At 35.5% G+C, this 16624-nt stretch overlaps 1 protein-coding gene across 8 annotated transcripts in view; it reads right to left on the reverse strand.

Moving 5' to 3' along the window:
- DMXL1 (Dmx like 1) overlaps positions 1-16624 on the reverse strand; it is a 157383-nt gene that overhangs the window by 20561 nt on the left and 120198 nt on the right. For 5 of the 8 annotated variants that reach the window (XM_023731941.1, XM_023731940.1, XM_004376969.2 and 2 more), the window contains 4 exons: positions 13856-13973; positions 5280-5366; positions 1270-1391; positions 765-906 (listed from right to left, as the gene is read on the reverse strand). In XM_023731941.1, coding sequence (XP_023587709.1) covers positions 765-906; positions 1270-1391; positions 5280-5366; positions 13856-13973 — 469 coding nt within the window. Of the gene's footprint in view, positions 1-764; positions 907-1269; positions 1392-5279; positions 5367-10710; positions 10777-13855; positions 13974-16624 lie in introns of those variants that run through there. The other 3 variants (XM_012555716.2, XR_002824217.1, XR_002824218.1) reach the window with 3 other exon arrangements.

Consider the following 16624-nt stretch of genomic DNA (forward strand, 5'->3'; position numbering starts at 1 on the left):
CACACTTTGCTTAATTTTCTTTTTCAAACGAAAGCATATTATTCTCTATAATCAAAATGTACACTTTCCAGCATGGAAGACTTACTAAAAATTCAAGATTTAAAAAAAAAAAAAAGTTTTACAACTGCCTCCTTTGCCATGACACCAGAAGAACTGGATGATACCCCGCTCCCATTACTGAACATTCTGATGAAAGATTCCACAGAAGAATCCTGATTGAAAGCGGAAAATGCAGAATAGAATTTCAAATTCTCATGGACTCTAGACTTTCTGGAGCCATGGATGGTGGATGAACCCCTGAAACTAATGCCCTGAGATAATCTTTAAACTTTAAACCAAATATACACACTGAAGTCATCTTAAAACAATAGTTTAACTTAACTAGTAACAAAGGTCTACCTTGAGCATTATGATCTTTTAAAGAATTATCTATATGGGATCAAAATGACAACAGCAACTCGAAAGATTAGACAGGAACCTTAGAAAGATTCAACAAGAACCTTAGAAGATAGTGAGTTTATGTAACAAGGGAGGAACAACTCAGAAAAGGAGGGTGAAAATGGTTGCACAACTTGAAGAATGAGATCAATGTCACTAATTGTACATGTAGAAAACTGCTGAAGTATATTTTGCTGTGCATATTCTCAACAACAAAATAAACAAAATTTATAAGAAAAAAATGTTTTAAATAATCCTTTATCCACTGAGCTAGAGAGAAAAATAGGACATTTATACACAAACTTCATATTTTTAACTTTACATACCACAGATGCTCCTCTGCCAGTCTGTGTACTACCAAGCCATGGCATGTTGATTGGAGTGCCAGGATTGCTATGTGTATAAGGTGTTGTACCTTGAACAGCTGTTAAATCATCACGAGCATGTATGACCAAGAAATCTTCTGAGCTACAGTGGAATGTCAACCAGGATGAAAACAATTTATCAGTTCTTTATTTCTTCTTTTACACCTGAAAGCTCTAACATTTAACTTTATATTTCCTTTTAAAATTTTCTTCAGTTCTTACTTCTAACTCACAGACAATGACTTCATACTCAAACGATTTCAGATTCCTTCACTTACTCCCTTCTAAGCCTCAATTTCCTCCTTTGAAGCTTCTCCTTCCCTTCTTTAACTCTTTAGCACATACCAGCCTCAACTCTGCTTACAATTGAATAGTATTCTTTTAAAGAATCTTTTGAAAGTTACAGTTCAGTGGATATAGTGATTTGTAATGCAAAGTTACTGAATAAAAAAAAGTATAAGGGTACCCTTTGGTTTCCATTTCTATATCATCATCCACCCAAGTATAGATCTGCGTAGCTAGAATTCCAGAAACATCTAGTTCTTGAACGTCATGGCTGGAAGCAATTGCTATGCAGTTTCTATTTGCCTGAAATATAAATCATACGATCATTTTAAAATAAAAAAGCACAACATGTATATAGGCCACTTCTGAACATGGAGATTAGAAAATAGCATCTGGAAATAACTTTAAGGCATACACTATATTCTTACAAATAGATATTTTAAATTAATTTTAACAATTAAATTTTTAGCATAAAATTCATAGCTTGAGGTTAGAGATATGTTTATGTTCTAAGAATTTAGGAGCATCTAACAGAAAGCTAAATATAAATGGCAATACATGTACCACTTTATTTCCTCTCCCAACACTGTCTCTCTAGTCTGCTACTATGCTATGGTTTCCCCCAGGTTGCACAATCCAGAAATGTGGAGGGAAATGCTGAAGAAGACAGGAGCCCTGGAAGGTAGGAAAAGGTGAAGGAGATAAGGAACTCCAAACTAAATAAATACTGGTTAATTATTCAAATAAAATAATATCATTTTCTCCCTAAGCCTCCTTTAGTCTTAGGCAAGAAAAACAGAAGTGGGAAGTGTGATTTAAAGAACTTAATTTGGACTTTGTCCTTGGTTCCTGAGAAGTAAACCATGGAATTTTCTCAGTGACTAAGGTGCCTTTATTACCTAAAATCTCCAGACAAAACTTCAGGATTTGTACAAATAAGTAGGGGGCTGGCCACACCACAAAGACTATCTGGTTAGCTAACCTCAGGATGGGAGGGGGGCATGATTAATCAATTTTTCATACTCAGTGAGGCTCCCATGAAACCAACAACGGCTATGGAAACGGGAGTTCCAAGAGCTTACTGGTTAGTGAAACATATCAATATACGTAGGAGGGTAGCATGTCCTTTTCGGGACACAGAAATTCTGTATTGGGAACCCTCCTGGACCTTGCTCCATGCATTTCTTCTTTATGCTAATCCAGATTTATATCCTTTTGCTATTATAAATCTGTAATTGTAAGTATAGTACTTTTTGTGCATTTTGTGAATCATTCCAGTGAATTACAGAACCCACAGAAGTAGGAACCAGCAAGTGAAAGTGAGGGAACTCAGGGGAGGCCCCCAAGCTTGCAGCCTGAAGGGGTAGTGGGAAAACCCTGAATTTGTGGTCAGCAAATCAGAAATAAGGATGTTGTGTGCACTTATGAGTTTGCAGCTGGCGTCTGCCTATTTGGCAGTCTAAAGGATGGTGTACGTTTAACTTGTGAGATTTGACCTAGCTCCAGGTGGGTACGGTCAGAGCAAGAGGTGTCATGTGGGTGCCTGGTGTCAGAACTGAACAGAGAAGTGGAAGTGGGGATTTGTTATATCCCCATAGTTCGGAATAGAATAGTGGGATTCTGATATTTCCACACAACAGCTACTGTGTGAAGACTGATTTATATCCTCCTCGCAGAAAGGGGTTGAAAAAGAATGGGTGAGATATACCAGAAGAAATCATAAATGAAGAGTCAGCTTAAATAATATTAAAACATTAATGTCTGTGTATTAAAAAGGCACATCTCTAAAACAGAACACTTGGGGAAGATATTGACAGCAAAGAAAAGATAGGATTAGTATTTCCATTATACAAAATGTTAAAACAAACTAATAAGAAAAAACTAAGACCTCTGATATAAATGGGAACAAATCATATAAAGACTGTTGGGAGAAAATTCGCAATGGTTCTCTCTCTTTCTGCACATCTTGTTAGTCATTGATGGCCCTTTGTTCTGGAGTATTATTTCAAGGATGTTTGTATACAGTAGTCTTTTCCCTCCAGAGCCAAGAGCAAGCTAGCTTACAGCCTTGGACGACAGAGATAGTTTCTTCCTCTGAAGCAAAGGCATGCTTACTGCCCATTAAAAAAGATTTGGGTTCCCTAAATTCAGTGTTCCTCCTCTTTAATGCAATCCATTGCATGTCCAGGAATCATCTGAACCTCTTTCTATGGCTCTGTAGGAAATGAACTCAGGGAACCAGGACAAAAATACTGATACTTTGGCTACTTGGTGTTAGTAATAAACTTTTTCTCTGATCTAGGAGTCTCGTGTCTTTTAACAGTATCCATGCTGTAACTGTGCACACTACCTTGTTAGTTTGAATGTAGGGTAAAATCTCAGACCATTTAGAGTTCTTGACACAGATAATCCACGATTAAACAGATGGGAAGAAGTTTAACCTTATTGGCATTTTTTTTTTTTTTCCCAATGTGAATTAAAGCACAAGGTGTCTGCTATGGATTGAACTGTGTTCCCCCAAAATGTGTACTGAAATCCTAACTCCTGTAATCTGTGGATGTGATCCTTTCTGGAAACAGACTTTCTCTTTCATCATGTTAATAAAGTTATTATCAGAGTAGAGTGGATCCTAAACCTATCAATTACGAGTTATAAAAAATGCAAAACAGACACGGAGACACACACACAGGGGAAAAGGAAGACAGAGACAGATGCACCTATAAACCCAGGAATGCCAAGGATTGCTGGCAGCTGCTAGAAGCTGAAGTAGACACAAAAGGACCTCCTCCAAGAGCCATACCGTGAATACAGACTCTAGACTTCTGAACTGTGAGAAAATAAATTTCTGTTCTTTGAAGCCACCTACTTGTGGTATTTCTGTCAAAGCAGCATTAAGTAACTAAGACAGTACCATTTCTCAGCTATAAATCTAGCAGGAATGTAAAAAAATGCTATCAAATCTGAAGAAATAAAAATTAATTAGGCACATTCCTACACAGAGAATGGCAAACTTCATATACGTGAATCCTTTTACATAAAAAAAACAAAAACAAACAAAAAACCTAGTTTGCTTTCACAGCACAGAATATTAAAAAACGTATTTTATTGGGGGGGGGCGTGTTAGATATTGTAGGGCACAGACAATAACTGTATATTTGAGGGCCTCTAGAAAAAGAACCATGTCATCTAAGTATTATTACACAAGAACTGCCTGGCTAAAAGGCTGATTCTAGATTTGCCTGCCCTGAACAGAAATAATCATTACTTAGGGGATGTCTCTGAGAGGAAGGACATGGAGGATATGAGGACAGAATGACAAAGAAACTATCCAGGATAAATGGTAGAAAAGACAGACATAGCACAGTAAGACGGAGAATCAACTGTTCAAAGGATTATTGAGTAGCTCATGTTATTCAGTAGGATATACATCTAAGACATGGAAATTTGTAAAAGACTACATTATATAAAAATTTGAATTAAAAAATCAATACTATATTAAAATTATTTTCATGAATCAGAATACATGAAAATTATAAATATATATACATAGATTTATATATATCTAACTTAATACAAAGGAAAGGAAACAGATTGACTAAAAGTCACTAGAAGTGACCAGAAACTTTACAGTAAGGCAATCAGGGAAGAAAGAAGGTGAAAATGACTAAGATAAGTTTCAACCTTGGACCACTGAGCCTAAGATCACTTCTTCTATGAGGAGCTTATAGACATCTCTAAGGAGAGTGTTAGTTAAGAGGCTAAGGAGTACAAAGAAAATACACTAGTTGGGCACTTATCGGAGCTATAATTCAAAGAGGGAGAATTTCTATGAGTCACATATAAGCTTGAACTTTATCAACCACTTTCAACATATTCATTTAAGAAAATGAAAAACGTTTTCTTTTGGTTAGCTGCTATAACGTGTTGTACAAATTCTAAAGGCTACTGCAAATATAAATACTTGATACTTCCCTGTAGAGTAAGAAAACGTTATTTTATCTGCTATATATCCAAAATTATAAAATAATGAATTACATTATCAAATGATGTAATTATTTTATAAAATTTTAAAAAATTATTTGGATTGAAATTTAAGGAGAAGCAGCTTTTCGAAAGAGAAATACTGATACTGAATAAATTGAGAAAACAGAGATTCTCCAACTATGAAAATAAAAGTGTCTAAGTACTTACTTTATTAACAGCAAAAGCAGTAATGATATCAGATTCCTTATGAATAATTCTTGCTTTACCTCCAGGATATCCCAAATCTGCTTCTATCTAAATAGAGAGAAATATAAAAAGATAGTGATTATAGTACAGAAAATGTCTGTTATTTAATACTTGTATAAATTATCTTAAGAAATACTTCAGATATTTCTATACCAAAAGTACTATTTTATATGCTTATTATCCTTGAAAAAACTTTATTTACAAGGAAATTTAAATTTTTTCAAACTTACTTTTTCACACATAAAAAGACAGTTGATCTAACACACAACTTTATAACTGGTTATCTTCCCAAGCTACAATGAACTGACTTTAAATTAAAGATATTCTAAGCATTTAATTAATTACATTAATCTTATCATTAATAAGGAGTTTAGGTTTTATTCTAAGACTGGGAATCATTAAAGGAAGACTTATTTACCAAGTTTCTAAGTATTATAATTCTTTAATAATATGTTATAAATATTAAAATGCCAGACAGTAAATATTTTAGGGTATGTGGACTACAGGGTAGCTTTTTTTTTTTCCCCCCTTTTTTTAAAAAACAATCATTCTTAGCTCATGGGCTATGAAAACAAAATAGACCATGGACTACATATGGCTGGCTGGCTGTAGTTTATAATCCTTGGTTAAAATAACTTTCCATTTATGGAAGAGAAACCTGAAACCCTGAAAGGCATAGTAATTTCCCCAAGTCAATAACCATTTTAGTAGCTGAATAAACCATAATTCAGTATACTTTAGATGAAGTTAATATATTTGATCTTCTGCTTACCTCAAATAAGAGGTACACAAAATCTTTCAACTTAGAAGACAGTACTATATAAAATCAACATTTAGTAAAATAAACTCAGATAAAAAGAAGTGGTAATTATTAGGAGTTGAGAAAGTTGTTTAATGTAGAGCATCAATTTATCTTCTATAATTTTTAATTGTGTTTATTTTGACAGCAAAACAAGGTTATCCATGGGGAGTGGAAATGAAATACTGGAAGTTTGAGGAGAGAGGGAAAAAGTTAGGAAACTGGAAAAAAGAACGAAAAACCAAATTTACTCTAGAATAATTACTATGATTGCAGGCTAACTTGAGAACTGTGGTTGTATTCTAAGTGAGGTGAGCCCTCATGGTTTGTGTTTTTTCTCCATCACTGTTTGGGATTTTTCAAGGCAAGTACAGCATAGGAAGAACAGGGGAAAAGAGTTAGGGGTGTTTGTAAGGGAGTGATCATAATGATAGATCATGGAATCTAAGCTGGGAAAGGAAGGAAGTGGGGAGCTGATATGGTCAGCTAAAATTAGATGCAGAACTTGGCATATGCTATGAACTAATCTAATTTGTTAAATGCCACACAACACAAAATCAGAGTAAAAAATCATGATGAATATGGTCTTAAACGTCTAGTAAATGTTATGGGCTGAAGTCATGCTTTGTAAAATCTGATTGGGCTGGATACTTAATGGTGAAAGGCTGTTTTCTCCTAAGATCAAGAATAAGATAACAATGTCTGCTTGTACCACTTCTACTCAGTATTGGATTGGAAGTTCTGACTAGTGCAATGAGGCAAGAAAACTAAATAAAAGCATCCAGATTGGAAAGGAATTAGTAAAATTCTCTGTATTTTCAGACAACATGATCATATATATATATGTATATATATATATATATACATCTACAAAAAAGCTACATATATATACACGACATCTACAAAAAAGCTACTGGAAGTAATAAGCAAGTTTAGGGAGGTTTCAAGATACAAGACCAATATACAAAAATCAACTTTAATTCTATATGCAAGTGGACAATTTAAAAATGAAATTAGAAAATACTATTTATAATAGCATCAAAAATATGGAATACTTAGGGAAAAATATGACAAAATCTGTGTAACACCTGCACAATGAGACATACAAATATTGTACTTCTAAATAAATGAGAGCCACCGTATCCCTGGATTGGAAGGCTTAATACTGAGGCCTTTTTTTTTTTCCCTTTGTAGAAACTGGTAAGCTGATTCTAAAAATTCTAGAAATGCTAAAACCACCTTGAAGAAAAAGGACAAATTTGAAGCACTTAAGCTATCTGACTTCAAGATTTACTAGAAAACTATAATAATCAAGATAGTGTGATATTAGATAAAGATAGACAAATAAATCAATGGACCAAAATACAGAGTCTAGAAATAGACCCACACACACATTACAAGTGATTTTTGACAAAGGAACAAACACAATTCAGTGAATGAAAGGATCAATTGATTGTTGGTGGTGCTGGTTGCTGTTGAGTCAGCTCCGACTTATGGCAACCCCACGTACAACAGAAGGAAATGTGGCCTGCTCCTGGCTCCATTTTCACAATCACTGGATATGCTCAAGTCCATTATTGTGGCCACTGTGTTTTGAGAGTCTTCCAACCTCAGGGGCTCATCTTCCACCACTATATTGGACAGTATTCTGTTGTGATCCATAGGGTTTTCACTGGCTAATTTTCAAAAGTAGATCCCCAGGCCTTTCTTTCTAGTCTGTCCTAGTTTGGAAGCTCTGCTGAAACCTATCTACCATGGGTGACCTTGCTGGTATTTGAAATACCAGCGGCATAGCTTCCAGCAACACAGCAGCATGGAAGGCACCACATTACGACAAACTGAACCGATGGGAGGGATCAATTGATACACAGATACAAATTAAAAAACAAAACAAAAACCAAAACCCAGAATGGCAGTTCATATTTTGGACCATATAAGTCAAAATGGATCATAAATCTAAATATAAAACATATACTATAAAACATCTACAACAAAACATAGGTGAAAATCTTTGTGACCTTAGGTTAAGCAAAGATTTATTAGATAATGACATGAAAAGCACAATCCATAAACAAAACAAACTGATACACTGGACCTCATCAAAGTTAAGAACTTCTGCACTTCAAAAGACACTGTTAACAGGGAAGGAAAATGTTTACAATACCTGGTAATGACTTGTATTGAGAATATATAGAGAGCTCCGTAAGAAAACAAGTAACCTGATACAAAATAGGCACAAGATTTGAACAGACGCTTCAACAAAAAGATATACAAATGTCGAACAGGCACACGATAGGATGCTCAATGCAAATAAAAACCACAATGAACTATCACTACATACCTATTAGAATGGCTAAAATAAAAGAGGGCTCACCACACCAAGTGTTGGTGAGGATGTAGAGCAACTGGGATTTCGTACATTGCCGGTAAAAATATAAAATGGTACAACCACCATGGAAAACAGCTGAACAGTTTCTTAAAAAGTCAGCGTACCCTGTGATGTACCCATTCCACTCCTACACATTTACACAAGAGAAATACAAGCATATGTTCTTACATATATTCTTACTTGTACTTTGTATATTCAAAGCAGATTTAGAAATAGCCCCAAAATGGAAACAACGAAAATGTTCATCAACAGGTGAATGGACAAACAAATTGTAGTATATGTATACAGCAGAATACTCCTCAGCAGTAGAATAGAATGAACTACTGAAACACACAACAACATGGATGAATCTCAAAGTACTTATGCTGAGTGAAAGGACACTAGCCAAAAGAGAAAAAAAAAGCACATATTGTATGATCAATTTATATAAAGTTCCAGAAAATGCAAACTAATCCATAGTGATTTGCCTGGGAAGGAAGAAGACAGGAAGGGTGAGACAACGAAGGGATTAAAAGTGAAACAAGGAAATTTTTTGAGGGAGTAGTGACAGATATATTCATTACCTTGACTGTAGTGATGGTTTCATGAGTGTGTATGTATGTCAACAGCTATCAAGCCAAACACTTTAAATATGTGCATTTAAGTATACTAATAACCACCACCCATCTGTCAGTTTGTCGTTCTGAGGTGCCTTGCATGTTGCTATGATGCTGGAAGCTATGTCACCAATATTTCAAATACCAGCAGAGTCACCCATGGTGGACAGGTTTCAGAGGAGCTTTCAGACTAAGACAGACAAGAAAGAAAGGTGTGGAAATTTAGTTTTGAAAATCTGCCAAAGGAAACCTTGTCTGAGACTTCAAATTGTCATCAAGAGGGACCGACTGGTGGAAAAGGACATCATAGTTGGTAAAGTGGAGGGCCAGTGAAGGTGAGGAAAACCCTTAATGAGATGGACTGATACACTGGCTGCAACAAGGGACTCAAACATACCAGCCATCATGAAGATGGCACAGGACCATGCAACATTTCATTCTGTTATACATGGGGTTACCATGAGTTGGAGTCAACTCGATGGAAACTAACAACAACACATTTAATAAAACTGTTCTTTAAAAAAAAAAAAAAGGATCAGAGGGCTTAAAAAATTCTAGCCAAAAATGGTTATGATGTTAACCAAAAAGAATTAATGACTGCATTTTGATGTAGCATGGAGATGACTATAGAAATACAACAATCAGTATACTAACATTTTATAAATAGTATCAAAAAAAAATCTTTGGATAAGCATTCCTCATAACAAATTGACTGCAATAAGTAATGATTATGCAGGCAAGTAAGCTTGTTAATGGATTAAAAGTTCGAGCCATATTCTCTCAAAACTTCCAAAAGCCATTAGAAATTTCCAAAGTATGGACCATAAAAAAAAAAGTTTAGTTACAATATAAATTTGATATCAAATTAGTCTTCTTTAATTGTTTTAGAATTATTTCTCACATTCTACTAAAATATTCCTTTTGGGGAAGAATAAGAGGTGGGAATTATGTATCCTTAATGGAAAAAATTTTCCCTCTATAATCACTATACTGAGACTGTCTTAAAATAAATGAACCACGCCTAATATGCAAAACATTGGTTAAATCTCTTACCTAATGTAGTCATATTTGAATATGCTATCATAGGGCATTTAGGAGTTATTTTATGATTTATATATTTAAAAATTCTCATACTTTGTGCTTCAGTTTTCAAATTCTTCAACTACGTGTACTTACTATGCCCAAGGCATCGCCCTATGTGCTATTCCTACCAATAATATACATGCTATATAATAACATTTGCTCTGTTTTAAGGCATATTATACGAAAGAATCTAACTTCAAAAATGATACTTGCAGAAATGAAACAATACTACTATTCAACACTGTAATTACATTTATGAAGAACTTTAGTTGTATTTACACAGAAAAATCTATAGCCAAAACAGGATACATTCAACTCCCTTTAAAATTGCATTTTCTTATTTAACAAAGCAGAAACAATCTTTTAAATTTTAATATTTAAGTTGTTAAAATAAAAAAAAAAATTGAAAGATTAATATAATGATTTAATTCCACTGGAAAAAAATCCAGATCAAAACTAAAATGCAAACACTTCGTTTTTCTCTTTAGAGAATGCAATTTCTAATATCAGTTGAATGCTATTTTGTACCTTATTGATGTTTGGCTCCTCCATCATAGAATTTTTGATGGTTTCATTGTTGTCCTCTAATGACTTCATCAAAAAAGAATAACCACATGGCAAAGAGTAAAGGCGAGATGTAACACGCAAAATACTCGGGATATTGTTTAAAATATTTTAAACCAAATTTACTGGAAAACAACACTGCACTGACTTATATTGTAAATTTCATATACCTTAAAAGAAGCATGTGTGGAGTGCATGGTTGGGGTTGAGAAAGTTTAATCTTTCAGAGCTCCTTAACCACCACTATAGATATTAGGGCTTGTTAAAGAAAAGAGTTGTTCAAGACCTTAGTTTTTCTCAGAGAAATGAAAAACAAACAGAAAAAGAAACTGGAGACAAAGATAGCAGCTATCAAAATTTTATGTTGGGAATGACGCATACACAGCATATTTGCAGTCATCTGTACTTAATTTCCAAAAACAGGGTGGATCTTCTATTTAATGAATGCATGTGTCAGTAAACCACATTATACGGGAAGATAAAAGACCTGAAGATATACCAGGATTTTAGAATCAGATGAAGAAAATGTAAAATCCAATTTTCAAAGACATAAGGAAAAAAGAAATAGGAGTACTCTACATACTCTCCATCATCTCCCATCCAAAATATGTTGCTGTTGAGTGCCTTTGAGTCGATTTGGACTCATAGCTACCCCATGTGACAGAGAACTGTCCTATAGCGTTTTCTAGGCTGTAATCTTTACAGGAGCAGATCTTTTTCCTGCAGAGCCACTGAGTGGGTTCGAACTGCCAACCTTTGGGTTAGCAGACGAGTGCTTAACCACTGCACCACTAGTGTTCCATAACCAAAATACAGGGCATGTCATATATCTACTTCCTAATCATCTGGAAAAAAAAAAAAATCACAGTGACTTGGACTCAGATATTTAAGCATAATCATAATTTTATAAAAATAAGATAGGAATTTTTAACACCAAAAAAGGCTAGTCAACTTTCCAGTAAGGATTAAATACTTTTTTTTTTTTTTTTACCACCTGTACAATGTTAAGATTCTATTTAATTCCATCCAACCTATGTTTTACTATATCAAATTTTTCTTTCCATATTCCATTTATCCAAAAATCAGTATCTTTAAGATTATCAACATCAAGAACAAAACAAAAAAATAAACAGCAAATTACTAATAACTACCACTAATTGTGCCAGGTTTTAAATAAACTATACCTACTGCTCAAAACATTGCAAAGTAAGGGGTTTTATACTCATTTTGAAGCCAAAGAAACTAAAATTCTGAGAATTATGTAACTTGCTGATACTTACAAGCTTTCAGTACAAAACTTATATTCATGTTTAATTAAAATAATTATAATTTAAAAATTATCTTAAGATGTAATAAAACTCCTTAGAAAACTAGGGATAAAATAAAAGAAGATTTAAAAATGTACAGTTGTATTCATTTATCTGTTATCTTTATGTATTCTGGCTTGGTTCTGTTATTTTCCTTCCCTTGCCTTCCCTAAATCGACTAGACAATCTAGTGGTTCACTAGTTTTTTGTTTTGTTTTCAGAATTATTTCATTTCTCAAATACACTAAATATATCAGTTTATTTTATATATATATATATAGAGAGAGAGAGAGAAAGAGCGAACCCTTTGCCGTTGAGTTGATTCTAACTCATAGCAGCCCTACAGGACAGAGGAGAACTGTCCCATAGGGTTTCCAAGGAGCGGCTGGAAGATTCGAACTGTCGACCTTTTTGTGTACAACACACACACACACGTGTGTGTGTGTGCATATATAAGTTTTTATTTTTATGACTATATTAATCAAGCATGTAATTTAAAAATGATCTACTTGAAATTATACCAAAGTTGCATATTTGTATTATGAGGTGTACCAGAGACACAAAGGATATAACAAAGTAAAAGTGCTTGCTATATAGAACAATGCAGGAATGCTTTTTATACTACATCAAAAAACTTGAAATTATACAAAATTATTTTAGGCAAAGATATATTTAAAGTAAAATAAGAAACATTATCTCACCAGGACACATGCTACTAGACTAACATAATTAGTCAGACGCATTCTAGCACATTCATTGTTAAGTATTTATCCAAACATTTTCTTGAGCTGTTTAACGGTAACCCATATACTAAATATTTTACATATTTTACATAAGGTTAAAAAGATATATATTCATTTGTTAGCCTAGATTTCATCGTTATACCAAGGTACACAAGGTCAAAAGCCTTTTAAGTTAGCAAGGACACCAAACTAGTTGATCCTCAATATTTGTGGATTCCATATTCACAAATTCATCTATTTACTAAGAATATCCGCAGTGCTTTTGCAGAGATTTAAAGACGTGTATGTACAGAGTTGTGATAAATTCCTAGCTGAGGTCAAACAAGGCTCTTATGATATTTGCTAATTCTGTATTTGAGGGCACATAATTAAACTAATGTGAATAACAGAAATCAACTGTATTTTGTTTCCTGGATTGGCTAACTTAAATATATTCACATAGTCAGGCAAAGATTAAATAATGGTGTGTGTGGTTGACTCTTATAAATTTAGTTCTTAAATTAAAAGACAATGAGATACATGTAATTCTCTTGTTTTTTAAGAAAGGTTAGGTGCTATCTTGCTTTTTGCCAACTTGAATATTGAGAAGCCATTCTATTTTTGTACTTCTCCAACTGAAATATCTTCCTTTTTACCTCCCACTTAAAAAAAAAGTAGTTGTTTTTCATAGCATTTCAGTGCTACTTAAAATATGGTCTACACGCCAGCTTCTAGTCTCAAACTCTTTGTTACTGGTCTATAAGAAGATAAAACATTAACTACATCACTAAGTACATTGTTCAGTTTTTGTTGTTGTTGTTTACAAAGTTTTAATAACAAAACTTTCTCAAGGAAGGAGGCAATATGCTAATTTACATTTAGGTGCAAGCTCCCCATATTAATAAACTGGTACTTTTTAGTAGAACTGAACTAAATGAAGAAAAATAATCATTACGACAGCAATATCAAGGTATAATCAATCAGTTGTAGTGTAATTATAGATTAATCTGAGTTTGCAAAATTTCATTAATTTAAGCATAATCAATAAAACAGTAAGCAGGTTTTAACTTTACAGACCTCATTTAGACATCGTTTCTTTGTGAATATATTTCTGATAAAGGTCTCTTGAATTTCTTCCTGCTTTACCAAGTACTGCCAAAGCCTCTTCACAGAAAGTGCCAGATGATGTTTAGATCTACAGAGAGACAGTAACTTTAATTATACACTTCAAAGATTTCTGATTAACTTAATCATATTTCGTTGATAGCATATGAATGTTTATTTTAACTAGAATCAGACCATATCATCAGCATTTTCTTAAAGGGCCAGATGGTAAATATTTTAGGCTTTCTGGACCATTTGGTCTCTGTTACAACTACTCAACTCTGCCATCTTAGTGGAAAGTAGCCATAAATAATATGCAAGTGAATGGGTACAGCTGGTAATCCAATAAAACTTTATTTACAAAGACACAGGGTGTGCTGGGTTTCGCTCTCAGGCCATAGTTTGCTGACCCCCGCCCTAGGGACATGAGACCTAACATAAACAGGTATGTTTCCTAGAAGAGCTCTAGGAGAAGAGATACTCAAAGTGTGGTCTATGGACACCTACTAGTCCACAAACTCTTTGTTACTGATCAGCAATGAGGCAAGAGCTTATGCAAGAATGCAACTCAACTATGTCACTTCAGCTGATCTTTTTTGTAGCAAGACCTTTTCTTTTTTTAATCTGTGCTTTACGTGAAAGTTTACAGCTCAAGTTGGTTTCTCATACAAAAATTTATACACACATTGTTACGTGACCCTAGTTGCTATCCCTATAATGTGGCTGCACACTCCTCCTACGCACCCTGGATTTCCCGTGTCTATACAATCAGCTCCTATCCCTTTCTGCCTTCTTATCTCACCTCCAGACAGGAGCTGCCCATTTAGTTTCGTGTATCTACTTAAATTAAGAAGCACACTCTTAAGGTGAGGCAAAGATGGAGGAGTAGTCAGATACTTCCAGTGGTACCTCTTACAACAAAGACCCCCAAAAACAAGTGAATCAATTATATATGACAACCTTCAAGGCCTGAACATCAAAGGCAAAGTTGAAGAATCGGACTGAGTGGCGTGGGAGGGAGAGATGGTTTGGAAGTAGTGAGGAGTTGCCAGACCTGACCCAGCGGGAGCCGGCACCCTTCAGGCTGGATCAGCTCATCTATATGATGAGGCAAGCAGTGGCGCTAGGGAAGCGTTTTTCACACTGGGAAAGGTCTAGCAGCTAAGAGTCTACTCGGACATCCAGAATCAGTGAAAAGGAGCGCTGAACTGGTAAAAGATAAGCACTTGCGTCTGGCCTACAGCATGGATCAAACAACACACCCTTTGGGAAAAACCTCTCTCCCGTTTATCTCCCCCATCCCTGCTCTGCACCAGTCCCGGGCTGGCTTCAGCAACTGCCACATCGCTTGGGCCAGAAGTAGGACATGTCATGAGCTCTGAGCCATTCTCCTGGCCTTGGAGAGGGAACAAATCAATGAACAGGGAAAAAATAATCTGCCAGCTCCCCTAAGCCAGGAACTCAGGTAAGCCACAGTTCCCTTGCCTAGGTGCAGGCATAAGGTGCTTCATGGACATTGAATACTTTTCACCCCTGCACAGACTTGTGTGGGCCCATCTGAACAGTGTCTGCCCTCATTACCACAGTAAAACAGGATATATACCTGAAGTCTAACTTCAACTGTCTCAGCTGTGGGGTGGCAGGTTCGTGACATCTGACACTGCTCTGCCTACTGCGGAGGTTCCTCGTCTGCTCATATTGGGGGCCTGAGGACTGGTGGCTCCACCCACACCAAGTAGCCACCTGTGACAGGGGCCCAAGAGTAAGTGGTGCCCCCTACTCCTTAAAACCAACAGCAATGGGTGCTCACAGTCTGGCTGCAAAACCCATCCATCTACGTGCTCTAGGGAACAGGGACGTGCTTTCCTCCCGGACACTCAGAGGCAGCCATCGGCCACCTGCCTTACTCAGCGTGTCTCCCCCTGCTGCAGCCGGATGCCTGTGCCAACACCAATCACCCATGCCTGTCTAGGACTGTAGGTGAGAGCCTGCACTACACACTTGGTGGCCAACTACCTGGACACCTCAGCTGAATCCATACAGGAAGAGTAGGAAGACTCCTGGGCTCATATACTTAGTGGCAGGACTGGCCACCTGGTGGTAGGACACTGGAACTTCAGGGGCGCCAGTGATCAGCTCACACAGCAGCCTATTTGGGCATATCAAAACAAAACAAGAACCGAGGACAGAGTAAACATAAAATAAATAAATATAACAACTTATTGATGGCTCGGAGACAACAGTAAATATCAAATCACATAAACGGGCAATCCATGATGGCTTCAGCAAGCTCCCAAAACAAAGAATCTAGAAATTTTTCAGAGGAGGAAAATTTCTTGGAATTACCACAGGCAGAATACAGAAGATTAATATACAGAACTCTTCAAGAAATTAGGAAGGAAATTAAGCAAAATGCAGAACACAAAATAGAGGAAGTTAAAAAGATTAGAGAAGAGCATGATGATAAATTTAACAGGCTGCAAAAATCCGTAAAAAGACAGCCATCAGAAATCCAGAAGATTAACAATAAAATTTCAGAATTAGACAACTCAGTAGAAAGTCAGAGGAGCAGAACTGAGGCAACGGAAGTCAGAAATAGTGAGACTGAAGATAAAGCACTTGACACCAATTTATTTGAGTAAAAATCAGATAAAAGGATTTAAAAAAAATGAAGAAACCCTAAGAATTATGTGGGACTCTATCAAGAGGAATAACCTACGAGTGACTGGATTACCAGACCGG

The sequence above is a fragment of the Trichechus manatus genome, unplaced genomic scaffold (genome assembly GCF_000243295.1).
Source record: "Trichechus manatus latirostris isolate Lorelei unplaced genomic scaffold, TriManLat1.0 scaffold00047, whole genome shotgun sequence".
Classification (NCBI taxonomy): Eukaryota; Metazoa; Chordata; class Mammalia; order Sirenia; family Trichechidae; genus Trichechus; species Trichechus manatus.